Source organism: Somniosus microcephalus, chromosome 1 (assembly GCF_052327205.1).
Source record: "Somniosus microcephalus isolate GS21.2 chromosome 1, FLI_Smic_1.0, whole genome shotgun sequence".
NCBI lineage: Eukaryota > Metazoa > Chordata > Chondrichthyes > Squaliformes > Somniosidae > Somniosus > Somniosus microcephalus.
In genome coordinates this window covers 19,699,217-19,714,597 of record NC_140987.1, presented here as the reverse complement: position 1 = coordinate 19,714,597, position 15,381 = coordinate 19,699,217, and the positions used below count along the sequence as shown (strand labels likewise).

The following is a 15,381-nucleotide window of genomic DNA, read 5'->3' as shown; positions in this document are numbered from 1 at the left end:
TGCAGTGTGTACCATCTACAAGATGCACTGCAGCAACTCGCCAAGGTTTCATCGAAAGCACCTCACAAACCCACGACCTGTTCCACCTAGAAGGAAGAGAGCAGCAGGTGCATAGCAGCACCTAGAGAGTCAGTCATAACGGCACAGCAGGAGCTCATTCGGCCCGTCAAGTCCGTGCCGGCTCTCTGTAGAGCAATCCAGTCACTCCCATTCCCCCGCTCTATCCCTGTAGCCCTGCAAGTTTATTCCTTCTGCCAAAATTTGCCACTGTCCAATCCTCGGGCACCTCCCCCGCATCTAGGGAAGATTGGAAAATTATGGCAAGTCCTTCTGCTATCTCCTCCCCCAATTCCCTTAGCAGCCTGGGATGCAAGCCATCTGGACCAGGTGACTTTCTATGGTGGGCGACTCCCTGCAAGTTCCCCTCTAATTCACACACCATCCTGACTTAGAAATATATCGCCGATCCTTCATCGTCGCAGGGTCAAAATCTATAACTCCCTACCTAACAGCACTGTTGGGAGTACCTTCACCACACGGACTGCAGCAGTTCAAGAAGGCGGCACACCACCACCTTCTCGAGGGCAATTAGGGATGGGCAAGAAATGCTGGCCTTGCCAGCGACGCCCACATCCCCAGAACGAATTTTAAACAAAGTTGCCCTGAGAAGGCGGTGGTGGGGTGCCTTCATAGTAGCAATTGGTTTTCAAACTGGGTAATAAGAGTCAGCTGCATAATTGTAACTGGAGTCGCATGTAAGATGTAATCCAGACTGGGTAGTGGTGGCAGGTCTCTTGCTTGCCAGGGCATCAGTGAACCAGTTGGGTTTTTAACTACAGTCTGGCAACTTTCATGGCCACTTGAAAATTACCAGATTTATTAAATTCAGTTTCACAGCATACTATAATCACAACACTGCCCTTCTATTTCAAACTTGTGAAACAGTTTCCATCACACATTTGCTACTGGTTCAGTATCTTAATAGGTTTGTCAGTGTTGCTTTTACACCTGAATGTTCTCCAATTGTATATTGTTGTTTCTGTCTTAACCTTTGCTTACTTTTTAAGTGCAAAATCCGGTGCAGCTTTGAAATATATATGCAAGTCTGCAGTACTTTGGGATTCTGTGTTCTGACCTTTTTCACTTTATTGCCAGCCCAGAATTCTTCTGCACTAGGCTTTCATTTCTTCATTACATCTGCAGCCAGTCATTTCATTTTTTTTATTGAAACCTAGCCAGTCTGCAGAATAAAAATTACTAGCGATTTGTCATACAATCATTTCACTCATTTTCTGGAACTAGAGTATTTTTTGTTGACCCTATTTTTTGACAGCACCATTCATTGAAACATTTTACTGTGAATTGGAAAAAAAAACTTGATTCCAGTCACGTCAAATATGATTTTACGATGCTAATATTCAAACACTATTGTTGGGTCTGTGGTAATTACCGAGTGGCAAAGTAAAACAGCAAGCTAAGGACAAAGCTTTAATGCGGAGCTGGAATATCACCTTTCAAAAGAGTAATGTTCCATTACTGTCATGAATGTGATCCCTAAGTGTAATCTTCTTGGTACAGCACTTTTGGGATTAGTTTCCTATTGTAGTGCACAGAGCAAATGGGGTGAAGGAGTCAGTTGGAATTGTACTGTAATGCATCGTTCGCTCATTTACGCACATTTTCACAATACAAATGATTATTGGCCCAGAAATTCAGGTCGGGGGCTTCCCGCGGGTGCAAGCCCCCGACCTACACTTACATATCGCGCTGACATTTGAAGACTGGGCCTGCGTGGATTCTGTGGCCCGGTTCAGCTCCCGGCGCGCTCTGCGTGCGTGATCCAGCGGCGTACTTTGTGCGATGAGCCGGCTGGGATCACGTGAGCACTGGGCAACCAATGGGAGTTTACAAAAGTCCATTCATGAGTTAGACATAAGACCTGTCAAACTCAAAAAGTCCGGGCGCCCAAAACACTACTTAAACTTTAAATAAAAGTTTTTTTTTAATTCCAATAATTAAATTAACTATTAATAACTTTAAAAAACTATTTTAAACAATTATTCAAATTTCTGCCAATTTTTTTTTCAAGAAACGGGGTCCAAGAATACACTAAGTTCTTTAAAAAATAATAAACCTGTGGAAAAAATGTTCTAACTTTAATTATTAGACCACTTACCTTATAAAACGAAGTCCTTACGTCTGCTTTTTACATTCGTAAAAAGTGGAGGCCTTCACGCACGGACAAACCTGTCAAAAAAACCAAAGCTCAACGCGTCCGCGCTGCCTCCAACGTCGCAAGGGAACCGCCTCTTAACCCCTTGGTTCAGAGGAGAGGAAATGCCGGTTTTCCGCGCATGCGCTGTGCATGCTGATATCTGGCACTTCCAAAGGGCCCACGCACGAGTACCCCGTCCGTACTCACGCGTTGGGACCAGAATTACTGGCCCAAGGTTGGGGTTGTACAACATTGAATTTTTGATCAATACAGGTTGCTCAATTAGTATTTTTAGTAGAGCAATAAAGAAGTGTAACAATTATAAGAACTATCCAATTAAGTTAATGGACAGTTATTAATAAGTATATGCTGTGCTGGGGAAAGAAATATTCAAAGAACCAGAGCTATTAAAAAGTGTTCCTATTCTGGCACAGTTTCTGGGAGTAAAACTTAATTAGAGACTTGAAACAGTTGCAAGAAAATTTGAGGTGTAGCTTACAATTACAAATGATTTAAAGAAACAATTCTCAGGGCAAGCAGCAACAACCCTTTCATTTAATTAGTAGTCTTGTTCAGAAATGTGCTGCCATGGTTTCAGAATATGTAGCATAAATAGGAGGGGGCAAGAGGAGATGGTGCAAGGTCACAAAAATGCAAGTGCCTGCCGGAAAACCAAATAAAATAGTGGCTTGAGAGATCTTAAGGGTGTAGGCTGTAAGGGTATGGTGCCAGGTAATGTTGGTGAAGAATTGATTAAAGGAGTATAAAGCCATCTAAAATTCAGAGTCTGCTGAACACAGTGATTCAAGCTCTTGTCTATTGGTCAGTAGTTTTTGTTTTTTTTAAATATCAACAATAACTTGTATTTATATAGCGCCTTTAACGTAGTAAAACGACCCAAGGTGCTTCACAGGAGTATTATAAAACAAAATTTGACACCGAGCCACATAAGGAGAAATTAGGGCTGTTGAAAGAGGCAGGTTTTAAGGAGCTTCTTAAAGGAGGAAAGAGAGGTGAAGAGGTTTAGGGAGGTAATTCCACAGCTGAAGCCACGGCCACCAATGGTTGAGTGATTAAAATCAGGGATGCTCAAGAGGATAGAATTAGGAGTGCAGATATCTTAGAGTCATAGAGTTTTACAGCACAGAAAGAGGCCCTTCGGCCCATCGTGTCTGCGCCGCCCATCCATCCCTGTCCAGTCTAATCCCATTTTCCAGCATTTGGTCCATAGCCTTGTATGCAATGGCATTTCAAGTGCTCATCCAAATGCTTCTTGAATGTTGTGAGGGTTCCTGCCTCTACCACCCTTTCAGGGAGTGAGTTCCAGATTCCAACCACCCTCTGGGTGAAAAAGTTCCTCCTCAAATCCCCTCTAAATCTCCTGCCCCTTACCCTGAATCTATGCCCCCTTGTTATTGACCCCCCAACTAAGGGGAAAAGTTCCTCTTTATCTACCCTATCTATGCCCCTCATCATTTTGTACACCTCAATCAGGTCCCCCCTCAGCCTTCTCTGCTCCAAGGAAAACAACCCCAGCCTGTTTAGTCTTTCTTCATAGCTGAGGCGCTCCATCCCAGGTAACATCCTGGTGAATCTTCTCTGCACCCTCTCCAAGGCAATCACATCCTTCCTATAGTGAGGTGACCAGAACTGCACACAGTACTCCAGCTGTGGCCTCACCAGCGTTTTGTACAGCTCCATCATAACCTCCCTGCTCTTATATTCTATGCCTCGGCTAATGAAGGCAAGTATCCCATATGCCTTTTTAACCACCTTATCTACCTGTTCCGCTGCCTTCAGGGATCTATGTACATGTACACCAAGGTCCCTCTGACCCTCTGTACTTCCTAGGGTCCTACCACTCATTGTGTATTCCCTTGCCTTATTTGTCCGTCCAAAATGCATCACCTCGCACTTTTCCGGGTTAAATTCCATTTGCCACTTTTCCGCCCATCTGACCAACCCGTTTATATCGTCCTGTAGCCTGAGGCTTTCCTCCTCGCAATTTACCACCCCACCAATTTTCGTGTCATCTGCGAACTTACTGATCATACCTTTTACATTCTCATCCAAATCATTTATGTAGATCACAAACAACAAGGGACCCAGCACCGATCCCTGAGGTACCCCACTGGACACAGGCTTCCAGTCACAAAAGCAACCTTCGACCATCACCCTCTGCCACTCAGCCAGTTTAGGATCCAACGCGCCAAGGCACCCTGGATCCCATGGGCTCTTACCTTCTTGACCAGTCTCCTATGCGGGACTTTGTCAAAAGCTTTACTGAAGTCCATGTAAACCACATCCACAGCATTTCCCTCATCCACCCCCCTAGTCACCCCCTCGAAAAATTCAATCAGATTTGTCAGACATGATTTACCCTTGACAAAGCCATGCTGACTATCCCCGATTAATCCTTGCCTCTCCAAGTGGAGACTAATTTTGTCCCTCAGAATTTTTTCCAATAATTTCCCTACCACAGATGTTAGGCTCACTGGCCTGTAATTCCCTGGTTTATCCCTGCTACCCTTCTTGTATAATGGTACTACATTAGCTGTTCTCCAGTCCTCTGGTACATCCCCTGTGGCCAGAGAGGTTCTGAAAATTTGTGTCAGAGCCCCTGCAATCTCCTCCTTTGCCTCCCACAGCAGCCTGGGATACATCTCGTCCGGGCCTGGGGATTTATCCACTTTTTGGCCTGCTAAAACCGCTAGCACCTCCTCCCTCTCGATGCTAATATGTTCAAGTATGTCACAGTCCCCTTGCCCGATTTCTGTGTCTGCATCATCTCTCTCCATAGTGAACACAGATGCAAAAAATTCATTTAAAACCCCGCCTACATCATCTGGCTCTACACACAGATTGCCACTTTGGTCCCTAATGGGCCCTACCCTTGCCCTGGTTATCCTCTTGCCCTTAATATACTTATAAAACATCTTAGGATTTTCCTTTACTTTGCTCGCCAGTGTTATTTCATGGCCCCTCCTCTCCCTCCTAATTTCTTTTTTAAGTATGCCCCTGCACTTTTTATACTCCTCTAGGGCTTCTTCCGTCTTTAGTCTTTTGTAACTGCCAAAAGCCCCCCTTTTTATTTCTAATGCATTTTTGTATATCCCTTGTCATCCAAGGTTCCCTTTGCTTGTTGGTCCCCCCCCCTTGACCTTTACAGGAACATGTTGGCGTTGTACTCTCTCTATTTCCCTTCTGAAAGTCTCCCACTGTTTTGATGTGGATTTTCCTATAAGTAGCTGCTCCCAGTCCACTTTGGCCAGATCCTGCCTTATATTAAAATCGGCCTTCCCCCAATTTAGAACCCTTATTTCCGGGCCGTCTTTGTCTTTTTCCATGACCACCTTAAATCTCACCGAATTATGGTCACTGTCGCCAAAATGCTCTCCTACTGACACTTCCACCACTTGCCCGGCTACATTCCCCAGAATTAGGTCCAGTATCGCCCCCTCTCTTGTAGGACTTTCTACATGTTGGCTCAAAAAGCTCTCCTGGATGCACTTTAAGAATTCTGCACCCTCTAAACCTTTCACACTCTGACTATCCCAATTAATATTGGGGAAGTTGAAATCCCCCACTATTATTACCCTATTATTTTCGCACTTTTCTGAGATTTGCCTACATATCTGTCCCTCTATCTCCCCCTGACTGTTTGGGGGCCTATAGTACACTCCCAGCAAAGTGCTTGCCCCCTTTTTGTTTTTAAGTTCTACCCATGTGGCCTCATTAGAGGAACCCGCTAATATATCATCCCTCCTTACAGCAGTAATTGATTCCTTAATTAATATTGCAACACCCCCTCCCCTTTTACACCCCCCTCTGTCTCGCCTGAAGATTCTATACCCCGGAATATTGAGCTGCCAGTCCTGACCCTCCCTCAACCATGTCTCCGTGACAGCAACAATATCGTACTCCCATGTGTTCAACAACAACTTCAGTTCATCCACCTTATTTGCAAGACTCCTTGCATTAAAATAAATGCCTTCCAGCCCTGCCATGTTCCCTTTTGCCTTCACATATTTGCTCTGCCTTGTTTTTTCCTCTGTATTTGGCTGTAAATCACCCCCTGCTATAGCTCCACTCTGTACCCCATCCCCCTGCCAAGTTAGTTTAAACCCCCCCCAGCAGTGCTAGCAAACCTCCCCACAAGGATATTGGTTCCCCTCTGGTTCAGGTGTAAACCGTCCGACTTGTACAAGTCCCACCTTTCCCAGAAGCAGACCCAGTGATCCAGGAAACTAAAGCCCTCCCCCCTGCACCATCCCTTTAGCCACGCATTCATCTGTTCTATCTTCCCATTCCTATACTCACTAGCACGTGGCACCGGGAGTAATCCAGAGATTACAACCTTTGAGGTCCTGCTCTTTAATCCTTCACCGAGCTCCCTAAATTCTTGCTGCAGGACCTCATCCCTCTTTTTACCTATGTCGTTGGTACCAATGTGGACCACGACCTCTGGCTGTTCACCCTCCCCCTCCAGAATGCCCTGCAACCGCTCAGTGATATCCTTGACCCTGGCACCAGGGAGGCAACAAACCATCCTGGATTCACGTCTACGGCCACAAACGCCTATCTGTTCCCCTTACTGTAGAATCCCCTACCACTATTGCTCTCCCACTCTTTTTCCCCCCTTCCTGGGCAGCAGGAGCACCCCCAGTGCCAGGAAGTTGGCTGCTGCTGCCTTCCCCTGGTGAGTCATCCCCCTCAACAGTATCCAAATCGGTATACCTGTTTGAGAGGGGAATGGTCACAGGAGTCTCCTGCACTACCTGCCTGCTTCTATTGCTCTGCCTGGTGGTCACCCATTTCCTATCTTCCTGTGCAGCCCTACCCTGCGGTGTGACCAACTCACTAAACGTGTTATCCACGAACCTCTCAGCATCGTGAATGCTCAACAACCCATCCACCCGCAGCTCCAGCGCCTCAATGCGGTCTGCTGGTAGCTGCAGATGGAGGCATCTCTGGCACACGTGGTCATCAGGGGCACCGGGGTCCCTGAATTCCCACATAGAGCAAGAGGAGCATATCACGGGGCTGGCTCACCTGGCATGACCTTCCCTTAATTTAAGTTAATTTACTATCCCCAATTAAAAATATCTCTAAGGCGCTTGTATAGTCTACCAACAGTCCCTGCTGCACCAGAAAAGACCCTAGTAACTGTAAACTACAGAGTTAAAGTTTAAAAAGGAGAAATACTCACCAACCAATCACTTACCTGCTCCCTGGTGACGTCACACTCTGATTACTTTTTACCTCTCTCCCTGCTGCTGAGTTGGTGTGCCTCGCTGGTGCCTCCGGTTTTTATACCGGGCTCCTCACCACGCTGCTCCCTGCTCCGAGTGCTCTGGCCTCGCTGGTGCCTCCGGTTTTTATACCGGGCTCCTCACCACGCTGCTCCCTGCTCCGAGTGCCATCTTGGGGGTGGGGGGGGGTGCTGGAGAAGATTACAGAGATAGGGAGGGAGCGAGGCCATGGAGGGATTTGAAAACAAAGATTAGAATTTTAAAATCGAGGCATTGCTCCCCTAATGCCATTGATTTAATATTGAGTAGAGTGTGCAGGTGTTGACAGCTGTGCTCAATGGTCATTCTTTGTGTGAGCTTATTTCGTGAGTGTCCATCGGCCATTCAGCGTGGATGGGGCGTCTGGATGATAACTCATGCCTCCTAGTGGTTGGTTAGAAAGGGCATTGGTAAAACTCTTGGGATAAGCCATTACCTGTACACCTCTCGGCAGCAGAGTTGCAGACTGAAGAACTGAGATAACTTGGCATGAACGATTCACCATTTAAAAAAAGTTACAGCCAAAGCACATCCCTCTAGCATAGCAATTCTGATTTTCAGACCTAAATATATTTTAAATAATAAATGTTTTAGCCTTTCTTGGTTGATTATCCCAAAAAGTAGTTATAATCGCAGTTTTTCTATTTTAATTAATTTAGATCTTTTTCATTGATTATAGATAGCTTTGCTTGAACTTTATCATTGTTGTTCCCAAATCTGTTTTGTGCTGATCAAAGGATGGCTGTTCATGCTGGGGAATGGAACTGATCACAGAATCCCCACAGTGCAGATAGAGGCCATTTCGGCCCATCGAGCCTGCACTGACACATATCCCACCCTATCCCCGTAACCCCACGTATTTAATCCCCTAACACTAAGGGTCAATTTATCATAGCCAAATCAACCTAACCCGCACATCTTTGGACTGTGGGAGGAAACCGGAGCACCCGGAGGAAACCCACGCAGACACACGGAGAATGTGCAAACTCCACACAGACAGTCGCCCGAGGCCGGATTTGAACCCGGGTCCCTGGCGCTGTGAGGCAACAGTGGTAACCACTATGCCACCGTGCCCCCCTCGGCAGCAGAGTTGCAGACTGAAGAACTGAGATAACTTGGCATGAACGATTCACCATTTTAAAAAAGTTACAGCCAAAGCACATCCCTGTGGTGTCCTAATCTACCACTAAAACTTGGAAGGAAAGAAGAAAGAAAGACTCGCACGGCCTAATCAATCGTATTCTTCAACAGTAACGTTTAAGTATCCTTTCAGCTGACTGTATCTGCTGCAGAGAATAGGCTGGTTCGGGTCATAGTGCTTTGGCCTCCAAATCAGAAATAGGATCAGAGACACATTTAGCAGCCTGAGTTCAATTAGCTGAAAATGATGCTGAAAATTATGTAGAGGGAACTGCACTGAGGCACTGCCCAGCTGAGACATTCAGTCAAGGTTCTGTCTGCTTCACCTGGTGGATGATCAACTTCAGTGATGTTAACTGTTGAGATCTCTCTTCACCTTGACACTCCTCCCAATGAAAAACAACAACTTCCATTTATTTGACGCCTTTAACGTAGTAAAACGTCCAAAGGCACTTCACAGGAACATTGTCAGACAAAATTTGACACTGAGCCATATGAGGAGATGTTAAGACAGATGACCAAAAGCTTGGTTAAAGAGGTAGGTTTTATGGAGCATCTAAGAGAAGGAGAGGGAGGTTCTAAGGGGATGTGCAAGGGGCCACAATTGGAGGAGTGCAGAGAGCTCGGAGGGTTGCAGGGCTGGAGGAGGTTACAGAGATGGGAAAAGGCGAGGCCATGGAGGGATTTGAAAACGAGGATGAGAATTTTAAAATTGTGGCATTGCCAGACCAGGGGTCAATGTAGGTCAGTGAGCACAGGGGTGATGGGTGAACGGGACAGTGAATGCCGCCACTTGCTCAGTTTAATGGGATGCTCTTTTAAAATAAGTGCGTCTTCTCTCAAATTTTACATTTAGACTCTTTTATCGAAGTTGAATTGATTGGCTGTCCTGTCTTTTCTTGGGTCTTTTGTCGGAGTCACAATCTGGTCGAGGATTTAATTTTACCACACCTCCTCTGATGTTTGAAACTTTTAGGGAAACTGATGTACGGGGAGGAGTATTCAGCGTTATGTTTTGTTGTAAACCCAAGCTGATCATTGGCCTTCAATTTTTTTCAATCCGGTCTTTTCAGCTTTGCCAGCATTAATAAATGCTCTGTTTTTACAGCCCCGTTGGCAGCCTATCTACAAGTTCCTACACCTCCGAGGATGTAGATCAAGAGGAGATCCAGCTTGCGCTTCTGGCTGCCAAAGTTGCCACAAGAGAAAAGATCCGGGCCCGATTCCATAGCAGCAGTGATCTTATTCACAGACTTTTCGTGTGCATCGCAGGTATCTGCACTCTCTCTCTCGCGCACTCTCTCTCTAGCTAAGAGAATTGCCTGCTTTGCTTAATGGCCTCCTTCTGTGCTGTTAACTCTTGTGGTTCTAATAATGTTCTTGAATTACACCAATTGCTTAGCTAAACAGTTTGTCATCAATTTTCAAAATATATTTTAGTATGCGAGTGGGCTAAGAAACAGTAGATGGACTTTTATATGGATAAATGTGCAGTAATGAACTTTAAGAATGAGAAGGGAGGAGGAGGCACCATGGAAGGTAGCTCATAGGCAAAGGTGCGGTGATCAGTGAAACAGCCATGCTAGTGTAGAATTTGTTGTCAAAAGCAGAAAATAATGGCATGGTAGATTATCGGGCAGAAGTTTCTATTTCCTAATCAGATCATAACTCACTAACTGTGTGGTTCATGGTGGCAGACTACCTTTCCATTACCTTTTGAAATACTTCCTCCTTCACATTGGTGTTGTAGGAATCTGTAGTCCCACTACCCTTTCTTTTCACACCAGTTAAGTTTACTTGTGCTTGAAACTACTTTTACCAGGGCGAATAAGATAAAATTGAAGAGGAAATGTATTTTATTGATTTTTGTCCCGTAATTCTAGCTATAGCAGGAGAAGCCTGCTTTCATACTCGCTGTCCTGCAGTGCTTCAGAACTGCTGGTTAGAGCAGTAGTTTTTGAACGTGTGTGTGAAGGATCCCTTGCAAATATTGATGCAGCCCCGGGGACACCCTGCCCTAACTTCAAAATGACCGTGTTAACTACCCAAAGGGAAGCTATAGTGTACAGTATTGCAAAAATATTACATTAGTATGTGCTAGTCAGTCAAAACCCGCTATCAGATAACCTTACAGACCTATGGCATTGCCCCTGATTTTTGCCCCCTCCTTTTCTGTGTTCTTTACTTTCTCCACCCCTCCACCACCACCCCCCCCCCCCCCCACAATATATTAATGTGCTGCATCACAGCTGCCCCATTATCTGCTTTTGTTGGACTATTGAGTAAAAGATACCATATTTTTCAAATTGGTCCTGCCGATTTTTTCGCTCCTGCACAAGTTACCCGGGTTTGATCTATAAAAAATAAAAAATAAAAATGTTGTTCCTAGGGTGTGGGCATCACTGGCAAGGCCAGCATTTATTGCCCACCCCTAATTGCCCTTGAGAAGGTGGTGGTGAGCCGCTGCCTTGAACTGCTGCAGTCTGTGTGTTGAAGGTACTCCCACAGTGCTGTTAGGGAGGGAGTTCCAGGATTTTGATGAAGGAACAGCGATATATTTCCAAGTCAGGATGGTGTGTGACTTGGAGAGGAACTTGGAGATGGTGGTGTTCCCATGCGCCTGCTGCCCTTGTCCTTTTAGGTGGAAGAGGTCGCGGGTTTGGGAGGGGCTGCCGAAGAGGCCTTGGCGAGTTGCTGCAGTGCATCTTGTCGATGTAGATGGTACACACTGCAGCCATGGTGCGCCAGTGATGGAGGGAGTGAATGTTTAAGGTGGTGGATGGGGTGCCAATCAAACGGGCTGCTTTGTCCTGGATGGTGTCGAACTTCTTGAGTGTTGTTGGAACTGCATTCATCCAGTCAAGTGGAGAGTATTCCATCACACTTGGGCCTTGTAGATGGTGGAAAGGCTTTGAGGAGTCAGGAGGTCAGACACTCACCACAGAATACCTAGCCTCTGACTTGCTCTTGTAGCCACAGTATTTGTGACTGGTCCAGTTAAGGTTCTGGTCAATGGTGACCCCCAGAATGTTGAAGGTGGGGGATTTGGTGATGGTAATGGCATTGAATATCAAGAGGCCGTGGTTAGAGACTCTCGCTTATTGGAGATAGCCCTTGCCTGGCACTTGTGTGGCACGAATGTTACTTGCCACTTACCGGCCCAAGCCTGAATGTCATCCAGCTCTTGCTGCATGTGGGCGTGGACTGCTTCATCTGAGGAGTTGCAAATGGAACTGAACACTGTGTAGTCATCAGCGAACATCCCCACTTCTGGTCTTATGATGGAGGGAAGGTCATTGATGAAGCAGCTGAAGATGGTTGAGCCTAGGGCACTGCCCCGAGGAACTCCTGCAGCGATGTCCTGGGGCTGAGATGATTGACCTCCAACAACCACAATTGACTTCCAACAATCAAATTGAATCCTGTAGTCTCGATTTTCCTTTTTTGGTGTAACTACTGCAAGAATAGCAATTGGCAGATTTTGGAGACGCTTACATGGAAATGGCTTGTTTACACCCAATTTTCCTAGATCCGCTCATTAGTGTAAATTCAGATGTAGGTTCGGACAGATATAAAGAGCAAGCGAATGGCAGCGAAGAATCGCATGCAAGTGAAATATAAGGGCTGGGAACAATTAAAGGTTGGTGCCACAATAGGAGGCCCAAATTCTGAGTGCTTTTGGAGAGCCTCAGAAGGCATCTCAACCCAGCAGCCATTGCCAAAGCTGAAGGAGCCGAGGTCGAAGAGGAGGTGTGCAGAAATGGAAGAAGAGCATGCAGCATGTGACGGAGCAGCCCAGCACTCAATTCCCTCTTTGCCTGTTGAAGTGGAGGTGTTGCTGCCGGAGGAGGATTGCCCTCTGTGATACTCACTGGTACTGTTCCCAACAATCAGCATTGCAGATTGCCTAGAAAAAGGTGGAACTAAGCTTTAGCTATTCCCATCGTTGCATGTGCCAGCTCTATGCTGCGGATCCTTGCAGCCGATGGGCTAGTCTACTGACCAGACCCCGAGAAAACAGTTCCCACAGTCATTGCCAGGGTCCATGGAAATGATTGGCATCTTTGTGGGTATGGCTGCAACTCCTCAGTCAGGGTTGGTTGGATAGCTGCCTTTCATGCACTGTTACTGAAAGCAGGCCATGCTGTGATTGTGGTGTTTTCAAGGGAACATCTTATATTGCAGTTGGTGAGGCATTCTCGCGTCTTCATAAAGCTATTCGGAGTCGACTGTTGCAGTTTTCTTTGGCAAGAGGAGCCTTCACGAGGACTAATCCTCTTCCAAAGCAAGATATTTTCACCTCTGTCTGCCATTGTGGGTAGCAGAAGATGGGCACAAAGCATTTGTTGTGCACCTTGAGTATTGTGTGCAGTTTTGGTCACCTTATCTGAGGAAGGACGTTCTTGCCATGGAAAGAGTGCAGCGAAGATTCACCAGGCTGATACCTGGGATGGCAGGAATGACGTATGAGGAGAGATTGTGTCGATTGGGCTTGTACTCGCTGGAGTTTAGAAGAATGAGAGGGGATCTCATTGAAACCTATAAAATTCTGTCAGGCCTGGACAGACTAGATGCAGGAAGGATGTTTCTGATGGCTGGGGAATCCAGAACCAGGGGTCATAGTCTAAGGATAAGGGGTAAGCCATTTAGGACTGAAATGAGGAGGAATTTCTTCACCCAGAGAGTGGTGAACCTGTGGAATTCTCTGCCACAGAGGGCGGTGGAGGCCAATTCATTAAATATATTCAAGAAAGAGTTGGATATATTTCTTAAGGCTAAAGGGATCAAGGGATATGGGGAGAAGGCAGGGACAGGGTACTGAATTTGGATGATCAGCCATGCTCTCATTGAATGGCGAAGCAGGCTTGAAGGGCCGAATGGCCTACTCCTGCTCCTATCTTCTATGTTTCTATGTTAACCTAACCTGCCTGATGCGAGTTATCTTTCTTGTACCATTTGTAATCTGTTTGGAAAACCATCATCCACTACCTTTCTCACGACATGTGTGGAGGTCAGCCAACATCATCTTTCATAACTGAGTTCAGAAGAAACAATATGAAATCCTATTAAACTCCAGAATAACATCGAAAATGTTACCTTTTATTGCCGGAGAAAGGACAATGCTGCATGCATTCTCATCACGTTCTTCCCTACAGACCTTCAGAAACTTGATTTATGTTTGACACCACCGTTCATTCTCCCTGTATATTGCTAACCCCAGTGGCAGTAACCTGTTGATCTAAAACCTGCACTCACACTTGGACGTTATTTTCTGTGTTGGCGATGCTATATAAATTCAAGAAGTTGTTGTTTAGCTTGTGATGCGCGAATTTAATTTATGTTCCACTACTGCATTGGATTGCTCCTTGGAACTGTATCGACTATATTGTAAATTGGATCTCAACACACCCTCCCCCACCCCCCACCCCCCAAAAAAAAGCATCTGTGACTTTTAAAATAATAGGGTTCTCGTGATGGATCCATTGCACTGGTGGAATCAGTGACAAATGTCACGGGTAGAAAATTACAAATTGGTAGATAACCTACACTTTTATTTGATCAGGAAGAAGTTGTGGGGCTTGGTGGGGATGCAAGATGATACACGTTCTTTATTTTACGAGTCCATGGGCAGAAAGTTATTTTTGCTTTAATTTTTTTTTAAACTCTCTCTCTCTCTCTCTCTCTCTCAACATAGGTGTTGCCGATCAGCTGCAAACTAACTATGCAAGTGACCTGCGAAGCATCCTTAAAACCCTGTTCGAGGTCATGGCAACCAAGTTAGAATACGAGAGCAGCAAGACAGAAAAGAAAGGTAATGAGCCAATTTTGATGAAGGATTTACACCTGAAACATTGGCCCAGAAATTCGGGTCGGGGGCTTCCCGCGGGTGTAAGCCCCCGACCTACACTTACATATCGCGCTGACATTTGAAGACTGGGCCTGTGGCCCGGTTCCGCTCCCGGCGCGCTGTGCGTGCGTGATCCAGCGGCGTACTTTGTGCGATGAGCCGGCTGGGATCACAAAAGTCCATTCATGAGCTAGACATAAGACCTGTCAAACTCATAAAATCCGGGCGCCCAAAACACCACTAAAACTTTAAATAAAAGTTTTTTAAAATTCCAATAATTAAATTAACTATTAATAACTTTAAAAAACTATTTTAAACAATTATTCAAATTTCTGCCAAAAATTTTTTTTCAAGAAATCTGGTCCAAAAATGCACTTACCTTACTGTAAATTCTTTAAAAATAATAACCTGTGGAAAAAAAATTTCTAACTTTAATTATTAGACCACTTACCTTTTAAAACTAAGTCCTTACATCTGCTTTTTACATTCGTAAAAAGTGGAGGCCTTCACGCACGGACAAACCTGTCAAAAAAAACGAAGTTCAACGCGTCCGCGCTGCCTCAAACGTCGCACGGGAACCGCCTCTTAACCCCTTGGTTCAGAGGAGAGGAAATGCTGGTTTTCCGTGCATGCTGAAATCCGGCACTTCCAATGGGCCCATGCGTGAGTACCCCATCCGTACTCACGCGTTGGGACCGGAATTACTGGGCCATTAACTTGCCTGTTCTCTGCGCCGATACTGACTAACCTGCAGAGTGTTCCGGAGTTTAGGTATATTTTCCTAGATACTATAGCATTAAACATATTTCTAAAATGCACTTTGTAATCCAGCAGTGGCTATTGAAATTGAAACATTCTTTATCTCTAAATGTCTTGATTTTCAGCAA

At 45.5% G+C, this 15,381-nt stretch overlaps 1 protein-coding gene across 2 annotated transcripts in view; it reads left to right on the top strand.

Annotated features, from left to right (window-relative positions):
- The window catches only part of zfyve28 (zinc finger, FYVE domain containing 28), a 243,262-nt gene that overhangs the window by 203,034 nt on the left and 24,847 nt on the right, over nucleotides 1-15,381 (top strand). For both annotated transcript variants that reach the window (XM_085972658.1, XM_085972573.1), the window contains 2 exons: nucleotides 9,755-9,918; nucleotides 14,342-14,458. In XM_085972658.1, coding sequence (XP_085828784.1) covers nucleotides 9,755-9,918; nucleotides 14,342-14,458 — 281 coding nt within the window. The remainder of the gene's footprint in view (nucleotides 1-9,754; nucleotides 9,919-14,341; nucleotides 14,459-15,381) is intronic.